The following is a 22,090-nucleotide window of genomic DNA, read 5'->3' on the forward strand; positions in this document are numbered from 1 at the left end:
ATAAACAGCCAAGCTACTACCTTTCTAATATACACATCTGTGCTGCTAATACCAATTCAATCCTTTCAGATCAACAGTCTAGGGTAAGGGGCGAGGGCTTGTTTCAAACCAGGCTTTATCTCACCGTATGCGGTTGCCACCAGGCTCCTGGCGTAGACAGTTGACCATGCCCACCACCCCAGAGTGGCCCTGGGTAGCAGTCAGCCAGACCGGAGAGTCCGAGGGTTCAGCCAGCATCGCCTGGGGGGGGAGAGACAGTTATAAAGGCTTATAAGCACTTAAAAAGGAGTTAACACAGACACAGAGCCACACGTTTCCCTCACCTTGAGTGTGTCCACCCACTGGTAGTCCATGCTGTCCACAGGCAGGAAGATGGGCTGTTTGCTGGGTAACCGACGGCGACACAGGAATAGGGCAGAGCCATAGAAGGACTTCCTAACAGCCACCAATTTGAGAGACGCATCAGAGAACGCCTTCTCCCACTCAGCCTAGAGAATAGGAGGACAATAACAGCTGCAGGATTAGACATAACAGGTCATCACTGAGAGAACGGTCACAGATGAGACTGTATGTATGGTCAGTTTATGGATCCTCACTAAATACTGCCTGAAGCTGATAGATCCCTGCTATAATACTTGAAGAGTTGCTAAGGGCTAAGAATAGTTCTGGGCTTCCGTTGTCCACTTCAGTACGACTGACCTGCGAGAACAGTCTCTGACGGTTGGCCTTGCTGTCCTTGGAGGTGAGGAAGGCCACCGTCTCCGACAGCGTCTCTCCCTTCAGTAGGGTGTGGAGCATCACAAAGCCCCCTTCTTTGGCCCCCGAGGCCAGGTTCTCCACCACCACCTCTGCCCCGGCCCCCAGTGGCCCCCAGGCATGGTTACACACCACCAGGTCAGCCCCTCCGACTGCTCCCCCAGGCACGGGGCCCTGGTGGGGGTCCCACTGCGCCGCTGTGACACCCAGGGCGTCCAGGGTGGTCTGATGGGGGGTCAGGAGGTCGAGGGTCATTGCCGTGGCAACGTAGTCAAGGCGGAGCATGGGCTGGATGTTGAGGAGGGGCACGGCGCGGGAGAAGAGACGACCGTCGCTGGAGAGAGCCTGAGGCGGGAGAGACAGAGCTGGGTTAGAGAGGAGAGTCTGATGGCCTAGGAGAAGTAATAAAGAATCATTCAAATAGGTTTGCTTTGTCACTTTCTTCTTGTTAAATCTCTTTATCGTGTCCCCAAACAAAGGCTTTGGAAGTCTAGCTCACCTCCAGGACTTTGATCTTCCCGGGGGTAGAGTTCTCCAGGGCTGTGTCCAGGCAGTGTCTGAGGGCTGGGCCGTCCAGCAGGCCTTGTAGCAGGGTGTCCTGGAGGAAACAACCCCTCTCCTTCTCAACAGTCTGCTCCAGCTCTGACCGCAGGTTACCGTTCAGCTCCAGACCGCACAGCAGGGACAGCAGCCGCAGCAAGCCAGGCTCAGAGGGCTCTGGGCTGGGTACAGCAGGGTCAGACACCCCCTCTAGACCAGGGATGAAGAGCTTGACGCCCTGAGGAGCCAGCTTCTTCTGCAGCTTGTAGATCAGACCTGGAGAGATGCATGAAACACAGAACATGTATTTTAAAAAGGAATCCAATTAGATCTACAGTATTTAACCCTTTGTGATTCTTTTTAGTATTATTTGCATAGGTAAGGGCTGCATAGGTACGGGCTGCATAGGTACGGGCTGCATAGGTACGGGCTGCATAGGTATTTTAAAACAGTGAAGCTGAAAGCCAAATTATTTTCTCACTGTTGGGATTATAAAGGCAACAGGAAGTAGACATCTAACCTTTGCAGTTCTTTAGTTGGTCTCCTAGTTTGTCATTGGCTGACAGGCATTCTGTCTCCAGGTAGGGAACGAACACAAATTCCTCCAGCGTGGGCGGGCTCTGTTGCTGCTGACGACGTGGCGCTACCGTGGCGTGCAGGCCGCAGATCTGGACTCCGCCCGCCACAATGTTGTCAAGGCAACGGCTGACGTGTACATCCACAGCTGGATGATGGAGAGGGAACAGTCAGAGGAAATAATAAACATACTTAATATTGAGTCGAGTGTGTGTTTTTACACACCTTTCTTCCCCTCTGCATAGTCAGTGACCCTCTCCTGGTGGATGTTGGGGTCCACACACACAGAGCGGATCCGCGTGGGCAGGCGAAGGCTGCGTCCTGATAGGCCAACCACGATCATCTGCAGCATGGTGTCCAGGAAGGTCACCCAGTTATCGGTCCACTGTAGCTTCCCACTGTCACCTACATCCAATCACAGACAGGGAGAGGGCAAGATCAGAGGGAATCAACCAATGACTGAGGAAAACAACTTCTAGTACTTACTACAACAAATGACCCATCTTAGTAGCCACCCAGTAGTAAGTAAGCCTTCATAAAGAGGTTCACAAAGTCTAAACTTTTCCTCTGACAGACACACACCTGCATTGTTGGACTCCAGGATGCCCTGGAAGGTCTTGCCGTAGTCGTAACCGCGGAGACGGAGCTCCTTGTAGATGTCATGGGCTGTCAGGCGCAGTTTGGGGTCACCGTCATCCCCGGCGACAGGTTTACTGATCTGAGAGTGAAATGAGTCCAGAGCAGAGTCCTCCAGAATGCTCACCTTGCCTGCACAGACAGCGAGGGGCATAAGGTGAGAGACCGTGTGGAGGACCATGGAGAAGGTGTGTATGTAGAGTTCATAGTGACTCTGTGTATACACTGGTTATTACCATGTAACAGAGCATGTAGAAACCCTCCTGATTTACATATCAAACATTTATCTTGGATGCTTATAGGAGAGTAGAGTATACACACCACTGACAGCCAGGTTGCCGTTCTCAGAGACCTCAAACCGACTGGTGGCAGGCATGAGACGCACCTCCAACTGGACTGAACCTGACAGAGAGAAGACGGAGTAAGAGAGATGAGAAGGGAGAGAGAGGAAGCAAGAGAGCGAGGGGGCGTGGGGGAGAGAGAGCGAGAGCGGGTGAGCACACATTGAAGGTTAGAAATGAACCACAGCAAAAGATTGACAACCCAAACAGACAACCCGTGATCGAACTCCTCCCCTGCCTTCATCCATCCTTTCTCCATCCCTCTCTCACCAGTCTTGGGTAAGATGGTGGCCCTGTGGATGGTGACGTCCTCGAAGGTGACAGGGGTGGTTTCCATGACAACTCCCAGGCTCCTCACCAGGGTCCTCCATGCTAGCACCAGGTAACCCGTGGCCGGGTACAAGACACGCCCATCAATGCAGTGGCCAATCATATAGTAGTCTGGAGACTCTGGGTTCATGTCTAGGGGGAGAGGAGATCAACTCTGTTATTGTCTGATGGTGTGTGTGTGTGTACGTACAAGTTGGTATGTGTGTATTCTGTGTATGCATGTCTCTCACCAATGTTATAGATGGTAGCTGAGGTGGACCCTCCAGAACCAGCAGGGAAGTCCTCAGCCTTGGGTACGTCCCAGGTCTGGGCGTGGTCCCACTGCACCAGGGGGGAGATCAGAGGGGTGCCCGCTGGCACCGGGTACTCCACGGGCGGGTACAGCTGCTTACTGTCCACGTTGATCCTGGACACAAAGGAGAGATGCTTGGTATTGAGACATCAGACCCAAGTATAGCTTTCTAGAACTCAAAACTAAACATTTTACATGCATGTTTTGGCTTGTCTATGGGCCATCAGAGATTATAAGAGACAAATGATGTCAAAGCAAGGTCAGAAGGCCATCTTGCAGTATTGGGAAATAGGTGGTGTCTTTATTAAAACAACAACACCAGATAAATCGGAATTAGGTTGAGAATAGAATAGCATCAGTTGCATAATGATGACATCAGAGGCATGGCATGTCAGCAGCAGGTACGGACCCGTTCATGTAGACCTTGCCGATGTGAGAGAGGAAGAACTCCAGGTTGTTGGCATGGCCTCTCCTCATCAGGGGCAGGATGGAACATGTGGGCTTCAGGCTGCGCTTCAGGATCGCCTGCAGGGGGAGACAGAGCACAGTTTCACACAGAGTAATGACCACAACAGCTAAAGTTGAAGTCGGAAGTTAACACACACACCTTAGCCAAATACATTTAAAACTCAGTTTTTCACAATTCCTGAAATTTAATCCTAGTAAAAATTCCCTGTCTTAGGTCAGTTAGGATCACCACTTTATTTTAAGAATGTGAAATGTCAGGATAATAGAGAGAATTATTTATTTCAGCTTTTATTTATTTCGTCACATTCCCAGTGGGTCAGAAGTTTACATACACTCAATTAGTATTTGGTAGCATTGCCTTTAAATTGTTTTACCTGGGTCAAACGTTCGGGTAGCCTTACACAAGCTTCCCACAATAAGTTGGGTGAATTTTGGCCCATTCCTCCTGACAGAGCTGGTGTAACTGAGTCAGGTTTGCAGGCCTCCTTGCTCACACATGCTTTTTCAGTTCTGCCCACAAATTTTCTATAGGATTGAAGTCAGGGCTTTGTGATGGCCACTCCAATACCTTGACTTTGTTGTCCTCAAACCATTTTGCCACAACTTTGGAAGTATGCTTGGGGTCATTATCCATTTGGAAGACCCATTTGCGACCAAGCTTTAACTTCCTGACTGATGTCTTGAGATTTTGCTTCAATATATCCACATCATTTTCCTGCCTCATGATTCCATCTATTTTGTGAAGCGCACCAGTACCTCCTGCAGCAAAGCACCCCCACAACATGATGCTGCCACCCCCATGTTTCACGGTTGGGATGGTGTTCTTCGGCTCCTCAAGCATCCCCCTTTTTTCCTCCAAACATAACGATGGTCATTATGGCCAAACAGTTCTATCTTTGTTTCATCAAACCAGAGAACATTTCTCCAAAAAGTACAATCTTTGTCCCCATGTGCAGTTGCCAACCGTAGTCTGGCTTTTTTATAGCGGTTTTGGAGCAGTGGCTTCTTCCTTGCTGAGCGGCCTTTCAGGTTACGTCGGTATAGGACTAGTTTTACTGTGGATATAGATACTTTTGTACCTGTTTCCTCCAGCATCTTCACAAGGTCCTTTGCTGTTGTTCTGTGATTGATTTGCACTTTTCGCACCAAAGTACGTCCATCTCTAGGAGACAGAATGCGTCTCCTTCCTGAGTGGTATGATGGCTGCGTGGTCCCATGGTGTTTATACTTGCATACTATTGTTTGTACAGATAAACGTGGTACCTTCAGGCATTTGGAAATTGCTCCCATGGATGAACCAGACTTGTGGAGGTCTACAAATTGTTTTCTGAGGTCTTGGCTGATTTATTTTGATTATCCCATGAAGTCAAGCAAAGAGGCACTGAGTTTGAAGGTAGGCCTTGAAATACATCCACAAGTACACCTCCAATTGACTCAAATGATGACAATTAGCCTATCAGAAACTTCTAAAGCCATGACATCATTTTCTGGAATTTTCTAAGCTGTTTAAAGGCAGAGTCAACTTACTGTATTTAAACTTCTGACCCACTGGAATTGTGATACAGTGAATTATAAGTGAAATAATAACAATTGTTGGAAAAATGATTTGTGTCATGCACAAAGTAGATGTCCCAAACTATAGTTTGTTAACAAGAAATGTGTGAAGTGGTTGAAAAATGAGTTTTAATGACTCCAACCTAAGTGTATGTAAACTTCCGACTTCAACTGTATGTGCATACATTTTTGTCAGGTGTGTGTGTGTGTGTGTGTGTGTGTGTGTGTGTGTGTGTGTGTGTGTGTGTGTGTGTGTTTCTGAGAGGAGAAAACGGTCACATTGGCAGCAGTAGTGAATGAATGGAGCCATCTCCTCCTGTGTGTCTATATAGTGTGTAGTCTAACCTGCAGCAGAGCATGTGGTGCTGTCTATATAGTGTGTAGTCTAACCTGCAGCAGAGCGTGTGGTGCCGTCTATATAGTGTGTAGTCTAACCTGCAGCAGAGCGTGTGGTGCCGTCTATATAGTGTGTAGTCTAACCTGCAGCAGAGCGTGTGGTGCCGTCTATATAGTGTGTAGTCTAACCTGCAGCAGAGCGTGTGGTGCCGTCTATATAGTGTGTAGTCTAACCTGCAGCAGAGCATGTGGTGCTATCTCCACGACAACAGCGTTATCAGGCACCAGGCTCAGGCCCTCCTGGAAGAGGACAGGGCTGACCAGGTTATTACAATGGTACTCTGCTGAGGAGTACAGAGCCAGCGGGCTGTCCCAGTCCTTCTGGGGGATAGATGTGCTGATCCACCTGGCAGACCTCTGCTTCGGCTCCTTGATCACCTACAAAGGGGGAGGAGAGAGAGAGAGCGAAAATGGAGTTCATTTGGCAGATGACTTGAAATTAGATGATTTTCTAGTGTATAGGAATTTTTCAGTTCCTGAAGGTAGTTTAAATTCTCCTCCTGAAATGACAGTTAAAACCCCAAACCGTTTGACACACATCGTCTTACCCTCTTGAGAGCAGCCAGCAGGGCCGGAGCGATGGAGGCCATGTAGTAAGAATGGAAGGCTACACCAGCACTACGAACCTCCTTGGCAAACACACCACTCTCCTTCAGCTCTGATACAAACCTACTCACTGCCTCCTGCATACAGAAAACAGGTACACAGTGCCAGTTTCAGGCAGATGGTTTTCACAGACAAAAATGTAGGTTACAGACAGAATTGGTCTCAACAGTATAGGATCTTTGACATAATGTATAACGCTAATGACAGATACAACTGCAGGGATTTGGACCAAAATGTGTTACCGCAGGGCCAGAGATGGTGACGGTGTCTTCAGCGTTGTGACAGGCTGGAACCACACCCTGGGGACATTGTGCCTTACATTCTGCCCAGGTCAGACCTGAAAAAGAGAGAGCGAGTTAGGGGCAACCCAACTGAACTCAATTCACAACACATATGCACGAGCACTCACACACACACACACACACACACACACACACACACACACACACACACAGGTCCTTACCGACTGCAGCCATGCCACCAGGGGGCAGGTTAGCCTCATTAATGGACCTCCCTCTCCAGTATGCTGCCAGGATAGCCTCACTGTGACTGAGGGATCCATCTGCATAGCCACAGGCCAGCTCTCCCACACTGTGGCCCACAATGCCGTCTGGCTGCAGACCCAGCTTCTGGAGCAGGTCAATCTGGGCGATCTGAGAGGTGGGACAGACAGACAGGGGTTATCTATAGGAACCCAGTACAACACCTTGATATGTCAGAGGTATTGTGTGGTCTTTGGAGGACAATACAGTCCTATGTCCATAGCCTTTTGGTTTCAGTGCCATTTCCCCCCTCCTCTTAGTTAAAATGGTGCCTCTCCCTCTGTAAAAATGGTGATCTGCTCTTAGTTAAGACGGCTGCACCAGCGTACCTGTATGGCAGCGAGACCTACGAAGGCTTGGACAGTGTCATCGAAGGTGCTCTCATCAGCCTCCATGAGCAGACTGGACACGCACATCCCCGTGTCCTTCAATGCTATGTCCGAACGCAAGATGGACTCCCGGAAGTCTGGCAGCTGCATCAGACTGCGGCCCATCCCACCCCACTGGGTGCCCATACCTGAGATATACACAACACACACAGCTCCCTCTTAAACCTCTTTGCTTTCATCACTCGAGGTAGAAGTTGCCCTTAACCACAGATCCAGGAACACATTACCCTGCCCCCAACACTAACATCAAACAGTAGGCTGGGGATTGAAGAAATGCTACATCTGACCCTGTAGCAGTGGTTAGAGGTAACTTCTCATTTCCTCTCCTACCGAGTCCTCTCTCTTACCTGAGCAGACGTACCACAGTGGTCTGGGCGTGGCCTCAGTCTTCTGCACCTCTGTGACATCATCCTTGGAGCCAATCAGAGCGTAGCCCCTGTAGGGCATCCCCGCTGTGGGCACCCCAGACACCTCGTTCAGCAGACACAGGAAGTTGTCATTGCCCGAGTGTTCCTTCCCCTTGCTGAGGAGGGTGGAGACAGCCTCCTCTGTGCGCCCGCAGGCCTGGAGGAGCCTGGGTACTGGAAAGGACTCAGAGGGGATCTTGGGGGGCGGTTTGACTTTTTTGGGGGTGTCAAAACCAGGGGGGCGGAGGATCACATGAACGTTGGAGCCTCCAAATCCGAAGGAGTTGATCCCAACGATGCCGCCGCGGACTGGTATGGGCTCGTTGACGACGCGGAGGCGGCCGTCACTAAGGGCAGGGATGTCGGTGTTGGGGCTGTTGTAGTGGATGTTGGGAGCCCACACACCTCGCTCCAGAGACAACACGACCTGGAGGGAGAGAGCGAGACAAGTCTTAGTGCTGGGCTTGGCCAAAAGCCTGCACATATTGTGATTTTGTACACAACAACAGGTGTTCTGGAGGTCAACACAGAGCAGTTCTCACCTTGGCCAGAGCAGACAGGCCAGAGGCGGGCTCTGGGTGGCCCATATTGGACTTGGTGGACCCAATGAGCAGTGGGTCACGCTTTGATTGACAGAACACACTGACAATCCCATTCACTTCCTGTGGGTCGCCGACCTGGAAGGAGAATGGACTGAGGTCACCAGGGGAACCAGATGTATCAGGGGGGAGGAATGGGACAGAACACCGTCCACAGAACATTCTGGGAAATTATGTTATTGGTGTGGTGGTGACATGATCCAACAACAATGAATCAAGTGTGTGTTCACCTTGGTCCCGGTGCCGTGGGCCTCGATGTACTCCACCTGGTCAGGTGTGATGTTGACTTCCTGGTAGAGAGAACGTACCAGCCGCTGCTGCATCTCACCTGAAGGGAACGTCACACCTGGGACAAACACGTCAATCAATGAATTGGTCTTTTCTGTAGCCATTCATAGAGAATTGTTATGTAATGTTGTATAACAAATGTCACCCACATGGCTAACAGCGGTGTAGGGACAGGTTGCCCCTGATCTCGGGTCAGTTTTGCATTTTCCTCACTAATGGTAAAGGCTTGAGGGAGGGGGAGCTGATCCTAGATCTGTACCTGGGGGAAACATCACCCCGGAGGAGCTAAGAACTGAGGCACTTCATGGGGCCGGTCTGGCCTTCAAAATACGGCAGGCCGGTATGTTGTGACTGGATCACCAGTCTGGGAGTGTGTTTACTGTTGTGTGTGACAGGCAGACAGACTTGGCAGAGCAGAGGAAAGGGGGCATGGGGGTGAAGTGTGGTATGGAACATCTTAAAAAAACTGACCAGCCACTAGTGGTATCCAGAAGCTATCAGGTGTGTGTTCCTGTGTCACATGCCAGAGAATGTGTCCCCCTCTTCAGCCAGCAGCACTAAGGCCAGCAACGCTAAGTGTGTGAGGAATGACTGGGAATCTCTTTTACACTCCCCACATCAGTCCATCTGTACTTCAAAGAGTTGGACCTGGCACTTCCTGGGTGCTAACTAGATTACACCACAGATAACAGGGGAGTTACACTGTTTTCCTGATGCCCCAGTGTGTGGGTCAGTGAGGCCTCACAACCCACTGGACAATAGACCAAAAGGGATTATGGGAAATGCAACAGAGGCCAAGGGAATTGTGTTTCTCCACAAAAATAATGTTTCTACTGGGTTACTGCTTGGCATTTACAGTACAGGGCACATACGTAAGGCAGGCCACACGTTGGTGAGAAAATTGTTGTGAAAAATATATATGTAACCTACCAGAGAGTGAGGCAGAAACATGACAATATTGCTTACAATATTAAAACCCTTTTAGATCTGGGAGAAGTTTTAAGAGAGGTGCTAGAGGTGCATATAAGACAGAAACCATGCTAGGTTTGAGAGTTCTTCCTCTCAGTGCCTTGGGGATAGTGGCTAGGCCCAGGGTTTCATTCCAGACTGGGTAGGTACCCTCAGTGGTGTGTTATAATGAGGCGTTCTCTCACCCTGCTCCTTGTATCCGTCAGTGTTGTTACCAGCGTTGAGTACCGTGGCGTATACCCTCTTAGCCATGGAGCGTCTGGTCAAAAGCACCGCCACCGCAGCCTCTGAACGACAGTACCCGTTTCCTGGGGGAACACATAGAGGAGCGCACCAGGAAGTAATGTTAGTGTGCTTTCAGGGCCAAACCAGGAAATAGTGCTGCTGTATGTGGGTGTGCTTTCAGCATGAGAAGCATTTTATCTCCAACATTTAATGCTGCACATTACTCCATTCTGAACACAACCCAGGTCTCTCCCCCTCTTACCTGAGGAGTCGAAGGACTTGCAGGTTCCGTCCGGACTGAGCATGCCCAGCTTCATGAACTGCACCGAGGTGTTTGGCTTGAGCAGCAGGTTGACACCTCCCACCAGGGCGGAGTCACAGTGTCCGTGGCGAATGGCGTTGAAGGCGTTCTCCAAAGCCAATAGGCTGGAGGAGCAGGCAGTGTCGATTGCTGTGCTAGGGCCTGGAGGGACAGAGAGATGGTGAGAGAGAGGAGGGACAGAGAGATGGTGAGAGAGAGGAGGGACAGAGAGATGGTGAGAGAGAGGAGGGACAGAGAGATGGTGAGAGAGAGGAGGGACAGAGAGATGGTGAGAGAGAGGAGGGACAGAGAGATGGTGAGAGAGAGGAGGGACAGAGAGATGGTGAGAGAGAGGAGGGACAGAGAGATGGTGAGAGAGAGGAGGGACAGAGAGATGGTGAGAGAGAGGAGGGACAGAGAGATGGTAAGAGAGAGAGAGAGAGGAAGGACAGAGATGGTGAGAGAGAGAGATGAGGGACAGAGAGATGGTGAGAGAGGAGGGACAGAGAGATGGTGAGAGAGGAGGGACAGAGAGACAGAGAGATGTGAGAGAGGATAGATGGTGAGAGAGGAGAGATGGTGAGAGAGAGGAGGGACAGAGAGATTGTAAGAGAGGAGGAGAGAGAGGAGGGACAGAGAGATGAGGGACAGAGAGATGGTAAGAGAGGAGAGAGATGAGGAGAGAGAGAGATGAGGAGAGAGAGAGACGAGGAGAGAGAGAGACGAGGAGAGAGAGAGACGAGGAGAGAGAGAGACGAGAGAGAGAGACGAGGGACAGAGAGAGAGAGATGAGGGACAGAGAGAGAGAGATGAGGGACAGAGAGAGAGAGATGAGGGACAGAGAGAGAGAGATGAGGGACAGAGAGAGAGAGATGAGGGACAGAGAGAGATGAGGGACAGAGAGAGATGAGGGACAGAGAGAGATGAGGGACAGAGAGAGATGAGGGACAGAGAGAGATGAGACAAACACAGGAGAACGTTCAGATTATCTTTGATGACAGCTGATACCATAAGAGCTTAAAGAGAAGCCACTGCCGTGCTAGATGAGGTCATACCGTTGAAGTCAAAGAAGTAGGAGAGACGGTTGGCAAACATGGCACGCTGGCAGCCCGTCATGCTGTATCCTAGCAACTCCTCGGGGTCTCTGCTGAAGGCCTCGCCCGCCTCCGAGCCGCTCACCCCGATGTAAACACCTGTCCTGCTGCCACGCAGCTCTGTGGGGTTCAGACCTGTACACACACACATTAAACAAACTAATCTCACACGCAGGTCTATGAACGTTTAAACATTCACCTTTTGACATGTGGATAATGTAATCTATGGACGACAGGAAGAGCAGCTGTTGTGATAGCTGTTACTAACAGGGATCCAAATAAACAAATACAATTTATTTGGAAAACTTTGTAAAGAGACACAGTAAAATGTATATCTATACACATCTACTCATCCCTCTCCACTCCTCACCTCCGTCTACAATGGCTTCGTAAGCAATCTCCAGCATGAGGCGAAGCTGAGGGTCCATGGTGTGGGCCTGTTTGGGATGGACCCCGAAGAACGCAGCATCGAACCGGCTGATATCCTTTAGCTTGCCGTTCCTCTTGGGAAGACCGTACAGACCTAGGAATGAATGGGAATGGCACGTGGAGCATTGAGGGATAAATAACCGGATCACTGGGTGTCCCAGTCAGCATGTTCTACCTGTAGTCACTGACTGGATCATCTGAACAGATTCATGGGACATGAATGTAATAGCGAATGAATGAATGAATGAATGAATGTCATAGTTTCACACACATCTAAAGCAGGACCGTTCATTCTTCTCAGTATTTCTATGCGGACAGCATACAAGGCCCTTTCCTCCCTTCTTTCCCTCCTCTCCTGTGGTGTGCGGTCTTAGGGCTGAGGTGCCATCAGCCCAAGGCCTTTTTTGCACATGAATGCGAGCTTTAGCTGGTTGCCAGGCACTACTGATGAGAGGTGCTATTCACAGAGAGGAAAGAGAGGAGGAGAGAGACAGCGATCAAGCAAGCGATGGAGTGTGAGAGAGAGAGAGAGAGAGAGAGAGCTACGGAGGTGAGACGGGGCTAAGAAGAAAAAGATGGGGAGAAAGGCAGAACAAGAGAGAGGAAATAAAGAGGGAGTGAATTAGGCAGAGAAATAGAGAGAAAGAGAATCTAAGCAGCAGTGCCAACAGCCCAGCACCCCAGCCAGGTGGTGAAAAACAACTCCTTCAGAGACTACAGAGTAACTCTCTCACAGTGTCACACATCAAAGGCTCATCTTACAGCTAATGGCCACCAGCGCTAGCCAGGGTTGATTTGTGTTCATGTGGGTTACTTCATGTGGGTAGTGGGTGCTGGGCACTGACTGAATGGGCCAGTGAAGACTGTGCAGGAAGCATTCAGCATTCTACTCATTGAGCTGCCGACATTGATGGTGATGCAAAGTACAACTAACCAGGTCTGTGATCAGAATGTTCTTCTAGGGAAGGGAAGTATTTCTTGTCACGTGGTTGATGCAACATTCATGACTAGGCAGTAGACCCACATCCTGATACAACAAGCTACTCATCAGTTTACGGAGTAGAACACCGGGATGCAAGGTAGCTTGTGTGTCAGTCTGAGGTTTTCAAAGCTTGTTGGGAGTCGTTTCAGAGTTCAAAGGCTTTTCAAATAAACAACAGAAACAAGTCTGATGTTTGTCGGTCATAATAGTCCGGGTCATGGAAAGGTCACAGGGGCTCACCTGGCTTCCACCGTCGGTCATCCTCTGTTACCATGTCAACCCCATTGAAGAGGTTCTCCCAGAATTCTTCCAGGTTGTCCGACTCAGGAAGCCGGCCCGATATCCCTGCTACAACAATCTCCTCCATCCTGGGAAGGAAGGGTTACTGTGGGCGAGAAAGAGAGCGCGAGTTAGAAGTAAGGTCGACAAGGTACCAGTATCACAATAATCAGAAGCAGGGATTGACATTAAGAGTTGCCTTATTGCCTGGGGCAAGTGAACAGAGCTGTCGAACAAGTTGATCCTACCTCCAGTAACCTAAAACTGATCTTTCGGGTTCCTCCCGTTTAAAGTGAAGACAGGCAAGTTGAGCCTGCTCTGAGAATGTATTTTACTGATGACAACCAAAATAGAAATAATTCCAATAGTGATCTTTCTGATTCCTTGTCTAAGTGAAACGCAGGCAATACATGCCACTTCTGCAGGTAAATATCTAATTAACACTAAGGCAACCAAAAACAAAAAAATGCTCCTGACTTGTCCAATGGGTAAGTGCTTTTCAGACTTTCAGACTCCCGAGTGGCGCTACAGTCTAAGGCACTGCATCTCAGTCCTAGAGGCGTCACTACAGACCCTGGTTCGATTAGAGTCCCATAGGGCGGCGCACAATTGGCCCAGCGTCGTCCGGGTTAGGGTTTGGCCGTCATCGTAAATAAGAATATGTTCTTAACCGACTTGCGTAGTTAAATAACAACATGTAAATCACAGCTTAGAAACATGAAGCGGATGACTTAAGAACATGTATTTAATTAAGCTATAGCACATGATACCCTATTTGACAAAAGGACCAAAGAGTTGTCTGCTTCTTTCCTTTTTTTTGCCATGGAAAAAATCAGGTAAACTAGTATCGTCACAATCCTAGTTAGAGGATCCTTTCATTTAACCTGTATTTATCCACATTACTGTAGTTTCATTGACACACAATCTATTACACAAGAACTGGTGCAAGATGGCAGCAGCGCCACAAATAATCAGAAAACTACAGCATGAGATCTCTGAGTAGGGAAGAGGAGACCGAGAGAATTTAAAGAAATGAAGAAAGAGAGAGGGAGACATAAAAGTCTAGACAAAAAACGACCCTATGTGAGCGTTCCCATTCCCCACAGAAACATTTCAGTGCTTGCAGACAGACAGTAGCTGGCGGCTATAAACTCCCTCACCCCCTGCAAGGCATCTTATTAGACTGACAATAGATTCTCTGTAACTGCTTGACCAGGCAGCACGGAGGGTCTGCATTACCTTGTGGGAACGAGCCATGAAAGCCTCTATAGCACAAGGTCATGTTCAGCCCAGCATTATAAACCAGCTAGTTCATCGCAGGCGACAGCACCGGGCTGGGCTGGGAAACACTCACTGAGACAGAGGGGTCGATGTCTGCATCTGTTTAAGAAGAGAAGTAGAGATGGTAGGCTACTCTGTGTGAGCAGTTGAGGGCAAGTGAACAGTAGAGTGAACTCATCATCCACCTCAGAAACTTTGTTCCTGGTTTCCATGCAGGCCAGCCAACCAATGAGACGGCAGGGGGGGCCAACCAGTGAATCCTAGTTGACTGAGACAGTGAAGCGCTCTGCTCCTAGCTGTAGTCCAACACACAGAAGACTACTGTTGGCCCTCTCACACAGGGCAGGGGCACCAACCGTAGCCACCCATACAGCTAGTAGAACTCAGCCCCTACAGTACCCCTGAACTCTTTTAGAAGAGTGTTACAGCAGTGCTCTTTAATCCTAGAGAGCTACGGTAAAGAAAGTGCAGGCTTTTGTTCCAGCCCACCCAGCTCATTCAACTTATCAAGGTTTTCATGTAGGCTACAGGTGAGTTACTGGGCTAGAACAAAAGCCTGCACTGTGCACACCCTGTGGGTCACCAGCACCAGAATTGAAAAACACTGCTTTACGCAGTTAACCTAGTTAGCCCGTCGGGCAGTGAGAGTTATCCTGGTTAACCAATCAAGAGTGGCGATGATGTACGGTACAGAGACACTGAGGCAAGGACAGCACGCTCGGTTTCTCTTTATTAATAACACCAGATGATAGGCTGCTGTGAATGCAGCATTCTGATAACAACAATGCTCCTTATAGAACACATCACTGCACTTCCCAGTCGCAAGACCCACTGGTTGATGCTTATTTCTAAAACTCTTAGGCCTCACTCCCCCCTATCTGAGATATCTACTGCAGCCCTCATCCTCCACAGACAACACCCGTTCTGCCAGTAACATTCTGTTAAAGGTCCCCAAAGCACACACATCCCTGGGTCGCTCCTCTTTTCAGTTCGCTGCAGCTAGCGACTGGAACGAGCTGCAACAAACACTCAAACTGGACAGTTTTATATCCATCTCTTCATTCAAAGACTCAATCATGGACACTAACTGACAGTTGTGGCTGCTTCACGTGATGTATTGTTGTCTCTACCTTCTTGCCATTTGTGCTGTTGTCTGTGCCCAATAATGTTTGTTCCATGTTTTGTGCTGCTACCATGTTGTGTTGCTACCATGTTGTTGTCGTCATGTTGCTGCCATGCTATGTTGTCTTCTTAGGTCTCTATGTAGTGTTGTCTCTCTTGTCATGATGTGTGTTTTGTCCAATATTTATATTTTATTTATTTTGTTATTTTTAATCCCAGCCCCCGTCCCCGCAGGAGGCCTTCTGGTAAGGCCATCTGGTAGGCCGTCATTGTAAATAAAAATGTGTTCTTAACTGACCTGCCTAGTTAAATAAAAGTTGAATAAAAAAAAAAATGGCTGCTGAGAATGCAGTATCTTATCATAACACCAGATGATTGGCTGCTATGTGTGTGTGTAACATCTGAATAGCAAGAGCCCTGTGAGTTCGCCTGCCAGTGTGTGTGTGTCAGTCCACTGATGCATATCTACCTTCCCCTGATAACTCTACAAAATCAAATGGAAGAGTCCCCTTTCACGTAACGGTCGATTCCACGCCAGCGGGAACGTAAAATATTTTTGGTATCGCAGATTGTTCCGGCAATTCTCATATAGGAACTTCATTTGGGAGGAAGAATGTTTAACATGCTTTCTACATTTGCATCACAAACCATTTGACAAAATCCATGACGAAAGTGGTCATTTTAGACCTATACATGTGTCCTGTAAGACCCTATGAACCGTACATGGCACAGACACCATCTTGATGTCATTATACTCCTTATAGTGGGCTCTAACATATGGAGTAAGTCTTGATTCTGAAATATAAATTGATGTGAAATTGTTCAACATTAAGAGATATTAACAGAGGTGTCACGCTCATAGGGGGCACAAGCCCCTCAGATTTGCCCTGTTTTTTAAAAGAATTACTAAACTTCATTTTGTAAGCCCACGTTTGATCATAATCATTTATAAAATGATCTGTCAGCGGTATTTTGCAGAGGGGGCACAATGACTGGACCAGGCAAAGAGTCCCCCCCAGTAAGTGAGTTCTTCTCTCTATCTAGTGGTTCCTTCCAAGGTGCTCCATGGACCAAAGGTATGCTTGGCAGGACACTAGATACTCTAGTGCATGCAGACAGTATCATCAGTGGGGGGGAGGAGAGAAAGAGAGCGAGAGAGTGTAAAGTGACACACACACACAGAGTTTGATTTGATTTTAGCTGCTGGTGATGGACAGGACTCGTATGTAAATTAATTTGATCTATGTAACCTATTGATTCCTTTTTGATAAATAAATGTTTGTCTGTAATACTAGCCACCATTGCAATTTTATGAAGTTGGCTTTGGCTAGCCAGCTAGAAAGTTATGAGGTTGGGAGACGGGAACCTAACTACCAAGCTATTTCAGGCTGTCAATCAAGTTAGAGTAGCTTGTCTAACTATCTTAGCTGGCATACCTGCTGGCAAGGTTGCTAGACTTCAGAATAGCAAGAAATGACTAAATGTACTGAATAAGACTCACATCCTTTCCAGCTTTTACACAGATGTTAGCAGAGATGCAGATTTAGTTTGTTTAATAAAAGAACCACCAGTCAGAGGACAGACAGCTCAAAAGGTGCTTAAGACACACAGAAATATACTTGGTTTATGTTATCTGGCACCTTATGATAACATCATGATATTTGTGTGTATTAATTATGATGCTGTGATATGTGCCTGTCGAGATGTGTGTTATGATCCCATGTACTGGGTTGGAATTTGGATGTAATATCCTAGGCATGTTGCTGCAGTATATTGAAATGCGTGATTTACAACAGTCAGAATGACACCCTCATTAAAATGACAATTGAACAGTTAAAGAGGTATTTACATAGAATTAGGCATGTTTATGGCTCTAGATTGTAGAAAAAAAGCTGTTTACGGTGTTAAAAAAATGCTAAATTCTCCAACTTCTGGAGGGTGCCCCCCCATCCTCACATACTTCTTTCCCCACTCTAAAATAATGGGATATTAATATCTAAAAAAATACAGTTTTTGATTTTGTTCCTTTTAAAGACATTGTTTGGCACAATATACTCTACAAGTAGGCACTCTGCTAATTCTGAAGGTATGATACATTTTATGAGCACCACCAACACATTGAATGGAAAATTGATTCCAAGTGAACTTCCTCTGCTGGTGATTTGCTGAATGTACAATCCTAAAGGAGGACTGTGATTGGTTAATGACCTATAAATGTACATTTCTATATATAAAATGGGTCATATCATTAAAAGTACCACAGAGCCACTCTGGAAATTTGACGTGTTTAGAGAGTAGATTGTTAAACATTGTCTAAAAACAAGCTAAATCTAAAAAGGATACTTTTGAGACATTAATAATAGTAAATAAATGTGACTTTATTTAAGAATCTACAGATACTGCATATTTGAGAGCACAGTAGGGAGTATAATGACAATAACGATGATAATGACCCCTCCTGTCTCAGCCTCCAGTATTTATGCTGCAGTAGTTTGTGTCAGGGGGCTTGGGTCAGTCTGTTATATCTGGAGTATTTCTCCTGTCTTATCCGGTGTCCTGTGTGAATTTAAGTATACTCTCTAATTCTCTCTTTCGGAGGAGCTGAGCCCTAGGACCATGCCTCAGGACTACCTGGCATGATGACTCCTTGTTGTCCCCAGTCCACCTGGCCGTGCTGCTGCTCCAGTTTCAACTGTTCTGCCTGCGGCTATGGAACCCTGACCTGTTCACTGTGATTACTATCATTTGACCATGCTGGTCATTTATGAACATTTGAACATCTTGGCCATGTTCTGTTATAATCTCCACCTGGCACAGCCAGAAGAGGACTGGCCACCCCTCATAGCCTGGTTCCTCTCTAGGTTTCGGCCGAGGTTGTGGCCTTTCTAGGGAGTTTTTCCTAGCCACCGTGCTTCTACACCTGCATTGCTTGCTGTTTTTTATTTTTATTTATACATCTTTTGTCCATTAAAATAACATCACATTTATCAGAAATACTGTGTAGACATTGTTAATGTTCTAAATGACTATTGTAGCTGGAAACGGCAGATTTTTTATGGAATATCTACATAGACGAACAGAGGCCCATTAACAGCAACCATCACTCCTGTGTTCCAATGGCACGTTGTGTTAGCTAATCCAAGTTTTTAATTTTAAAAGGCTAATTGATCATTAGAAAACCCTTTTGCAATTATGTTAGCACAGCGGAAAACTGCCGTGCTGCTTAAAGAAGCAATAAAACTGGCCTTTAGACTAGTTGAGCATCTGGAGCATCAGCATTTCTGGGTTCGATAACAGGCTCAAAATGGCCAGAAACAAAGAACTTTCTTCTGAAACTCGTCAGTCTATTCTTGTTCTGAGAAATGAAGGCTATTCCATGTGAGAAATTGCCAAGAAACTGAAGATCTTGTACAATGATGTGTACAACTCCCTTCATAGAACAGCGCAAACTGGCTCTAACCAAAATAGAAAGAGGAGTGGGAGGCCCCGGTGCACAACTGAGCAAGAGGACAAGTACATTAGAGTGTCTAGTTTGAGAAACAGATGCCTCACAAGTCCTCAACTGGCAGCTCATTAAATAGTACCCGCAAAACACCAGTCTCAACGTCAACAGTTAAGAAGCAACTCCAGGATGCTGGCCTTCTAGGCAGAGTTGCAAAGAAAAAGCCATATCTCAGACTGGCCAATAAAAAGAAAAGATTAAGACGGGCAAAAGAAGACAGACACTGGACAGAGGAACTATATAAACTCAGCAAAAAAAAGAAACGTCCCTTTCTCAGGACCCTGTTTTTCAAAGATAATTCGTAAAATTCAAATAACTTCACAGATCTTCATTGTAAAGGGTTTAAACACTGTTTCCCATGCTTGTTCAATTAACCATAAACAATTAATGAACATGCACCTGTGGAACGGTCGTTAAGACACTTACAGACAGCAGGCAATTAAGGTCACAGTTCTGAAAACATAGGACACTAAAGAGGCCTTTCTACTGACTCTGAAAAACACCCCAAAAAAAGATGCCCAGGGTCCCTGCTCATCTGTGTGAATGTGCCTTAGGCATGCTGCAAGGAGGCATGAGGACTGCAGATGTGCCCAGGGCAATAAATTGCAATGCCGGAATGTGAGACGCCTAAGTCAGTGCTACAGGGAGACAGGACAGACAGCTGATCGTCCTCGCAGTGGCAGACGACGTGTAACACCTGCACAGGATCGGTACATCCGAACATCACACCTGCGGGACAGGTACAGGATGGCAACAACAACTGCCAGGGTAACACCAGGAACGCACAATCCCTCCATCAGTGCTCAGATTGTCCACAATAGGCTGAGAGAGGCTGGACTGAGGGCTTGTAGGCCTGTTGTAAGGCAGGTCCTCACCAGACATCACCGGCAACAAAGCCGCCTATGGGCACAAACCCACCATCACTGGACTACACAGGACTGGCAAAAAGTGCTCTTCACTTACGAGTTGTGGTTTTGTCTCACCAGGGGTGATGGTCGGATTTGCGTTTATCGTCGAAGGAATGAGCGTTACACCGAGGCCTGTACTCTGGAGCCGGATCGATTTGGAGGTGGAGGGTCCGTCATGGTCTGGGGCAGTGTCACAGCATCATCGGACTGAGCTTGTTGTCATTGCAGGCAATCTCAATGCAGTGCATTACAGGGAAGACAACCTCCTCCCTCATGTGGTACCCTTCCTGCAGGCTCATCCTAACATGACCCTCCAGAATGACAATGCCACCAGCCATACTGCTCGTTCTGATTTCCTGCAGGACAGGAACGTCAGTGTTCTGCCATGGCCAGCGAAGAGCCCGGATCTCAATCCCATTGAGCATGTTTGGGACCTGTTGGATCGGACGGTGAGGGCTAGGGCCATTCCCCCAAAAAATGTCAGGGAACTTGCAGGTGCCTTGGTGGAAGAATGGGGTAACATCTCACAGCAAGAACTGGCAAATCTGGTGCAGTCCATGAGGAGGAGATGCACTGCAGTACTTAATGCAGCTGGTGGCCACACCAGATACTGACTGTTACTTTTATTTTTGACCCCCCCTTTGTTCAGGGACACATTCAATTTCTGTTAGTCACATGTCTGTGGAACTTGTTCAGTTTGTCTCAGTTGTTGAATCTTGCATGTTCATACAAATACTTACACATGTTAAGTTTGCTGAAAAGAAATGCAGTTGACAGTGAGAGGACATTTCTTTTTTTGCTGAGAGAGAGAGAGATATATATATATATTTTAGAGGTCGACCGATTAGGATTTTTTTTTTTTCACCGCCGATACCGATTATTGGGGGACCAAAAAAAAGCCGATACCGATTAATCTGCCGATTTTAAAATGGTTTGAATTTATTTGTAATAATGACACTTACAACAATACTGAATGAACACTTATTTTAACTTAATATAATACATCAATAAAATCAATTTAGCCTCAAATAAATAATGAAACATGTTCAATTTGGTTTAAATAATGCAAAACAAAGTGTTGGAGAAGAAAGTAAAAGTGCAATATGTGCCATGTAAGAAAGCTAACGTTTAAATGCCTTGCTCAGAACATGGGAATATATGAAAGCTGGTGGTTCCTTTTAACATGAGTCTTCAATATTCCCAGGTAAGAAGTTTTAGGTTGTAGTTATTATAGGAATATTTCTCTCGATACGATTTGTATTTCATATGCCTTTGACTATTGGATGTTCTTATAGGCACTTTAGTATTGCCAGTGTAACAGTATAGCTTCCGTCCCTCTCCTCGCTCCTACCTGGGCTCGAACCAGGAACACATCGACAACAGCCACCCTCGAAGCAGCGTTACCCATGTAGAGCAAGGGGAACAACTACTCCAAGTCTCAGAGCAAGTGACGTTTGATACGCTATTAGCGCGCACCCGGCTAAATTGCTAGCCATTTCATATCGGTTACACCAGCCTAATCTTGGGAGTTGATAGGCTTGAAGGAGTGGGTATAATTTGTAGAACGTTCCAACAGGAATCTGTTACAAAAAACGTAAAGTAAAAGGTTGCCAACTAACAACGCATACAAAGTAGCAACACATACAAACCTAGCCAACTAGCTGCCGAATAGGCATCAACCACGTAGCTTATTCTTAATGTTTGTCCATAGGCAACCAGAGTGAGGACAGACATTTTTCGGAATAAACGTGATGAATGAAAAACGCAATGAAATAGACCACTCCCTACCCGGTATCTTATTCTGCCGCTATACAACTTTGTATGCGTTGTTTTTTGGCAACCTTGTTATTTCCGAAGTTTTTGGAATAGATTCCTGTTGGAACGTTCCACAAATTATATCCACCCGGCTTGAAGTCATAAACAGCTTGAAGCACAGCGAAGAGCTGCTGGCAAAACGCACGAAAGTGCTGTTTGAATGAATGCTTACGAGCGTGCTGGTGGCTACCACCGCTCAGTCAGACTGCTCTATCAAATATCAAATAATAGACTTAATTATAACATAATAACACACAGAAATACGAGCCTTAGGTCATTAATATGGTCGAATCCGGAAACTATCATCTCGAAAACAATTTTTTTTTCTTTCAGTGAAATACGGAACCGTTCGTATTTTATCTAACGGGTGGCATCCCTAAGTCTAAATATTCCTGTTACATTGCACAACCTTCAATGTTATGTCATAATTACTTAAAATTCTGGAAAATTAGTTCGCAATGAG

General features: G+C 47.0%; 1 protein-coding gene across 1 annotated transcript in view; it reads right to left on the reverse strand.

Annotated features, from left to right (window-relative positions):
* LOC106610271 (fatty acid synthase) overlaps positions 1-22,090 on the reverse strand; it is a 42,442-nt gene that overhangs the window by 14,756 nt on the left and 5,596 nt on the right. The window contains exons 2-25 of the mRNA XM_014209529.2: positions 12,961-13,105; positions 11,680-11,832; positions 11,271-11,444; positions 10,177-10,377; positions 9,875-9,997; positions 8,663-8,778; positions 8,376-8,510; positions 7,774-8,260; positions 7,367-7,554; positions 6,959-7,148; positions 6,738-6,832; positions 6,438-6,572; positions 6,064-6,267; positions 3,881-3,996; positions 3,410-3,585; positions 3,120-3,311; positions 2,830-2,910; positions 2,455-2,640; positions 2,098-2,277; positions 1,817-2,020; positions 1,256-1,572; positions 700-1,101; positions 324-488; positions 125-240 (exon numbers count right to left, since the gene is read on the reverse strand). Coding sequence (XP_014065004.2) covers positions 125-240; positions 324-488; positions 700-1,101; positions 1,256-1,572; positions 1,817-2,020; positions 2,098-2,277; positions 2,455-2,640; positions 2,830-2,910; positions 3,120-3,311; positions 3,410-3,585; positions 3,881-3,996; positions 6,064-6,267; positions 6,438-6,572; positions 6,738-6,832; positions 6,959-7,148; positions 7,367-7,554; positions 7,774-8,260; positions 8,376-8,510; positions 8,663-8,778; positions 9,875-9,997; positions 10,177-10,377; positions 11,271-11,444; positions 11,680-11,832; positions 12,961-13,087 — 4,463 coding nt within the window. The 5' untranslated portion in view covers positions 13,088-13,105. The remainder of the gene's footprint in view (positions 1-124; positions 241-323; positions 489-699; positions 1,102-1,255; positions 1,573-1,816; positions 2,021-2,097; positions 2,278-2,454; positions 2,641-2,829; positions 2,911-3,119; positions 3,312-3,409; positions 3,586-3,880; positions 3,997-6,063; positions 6,268-6,437; positions 6,573-6,737; positions 6,833-6,958; positions 7,149-7,366; positions 7,555-7,773; positions 8,261-8,375; positions 8,511-8,662; positions 8,779-9,874; positions 9,998-10,176; positions 10,378-11,270; positions 11,445-11,679; positions 11,833-12,960; positions 13,106-22,090) is intronic.

Source organism: Salmo salar, chromosome ssa01 (assembly GCF_905237065.1).
Source record: "Salmo salar chromosome ssa01, Ssal_v3.1, whole genome shotgun sequence".
In the NCBI taxonomy this organism is placed as follows: Eukaryota; Metazoa; Chordata; class Actinopteri; order Salmoniformes; family Salmonidae; genus Salmo; species Salmo salar.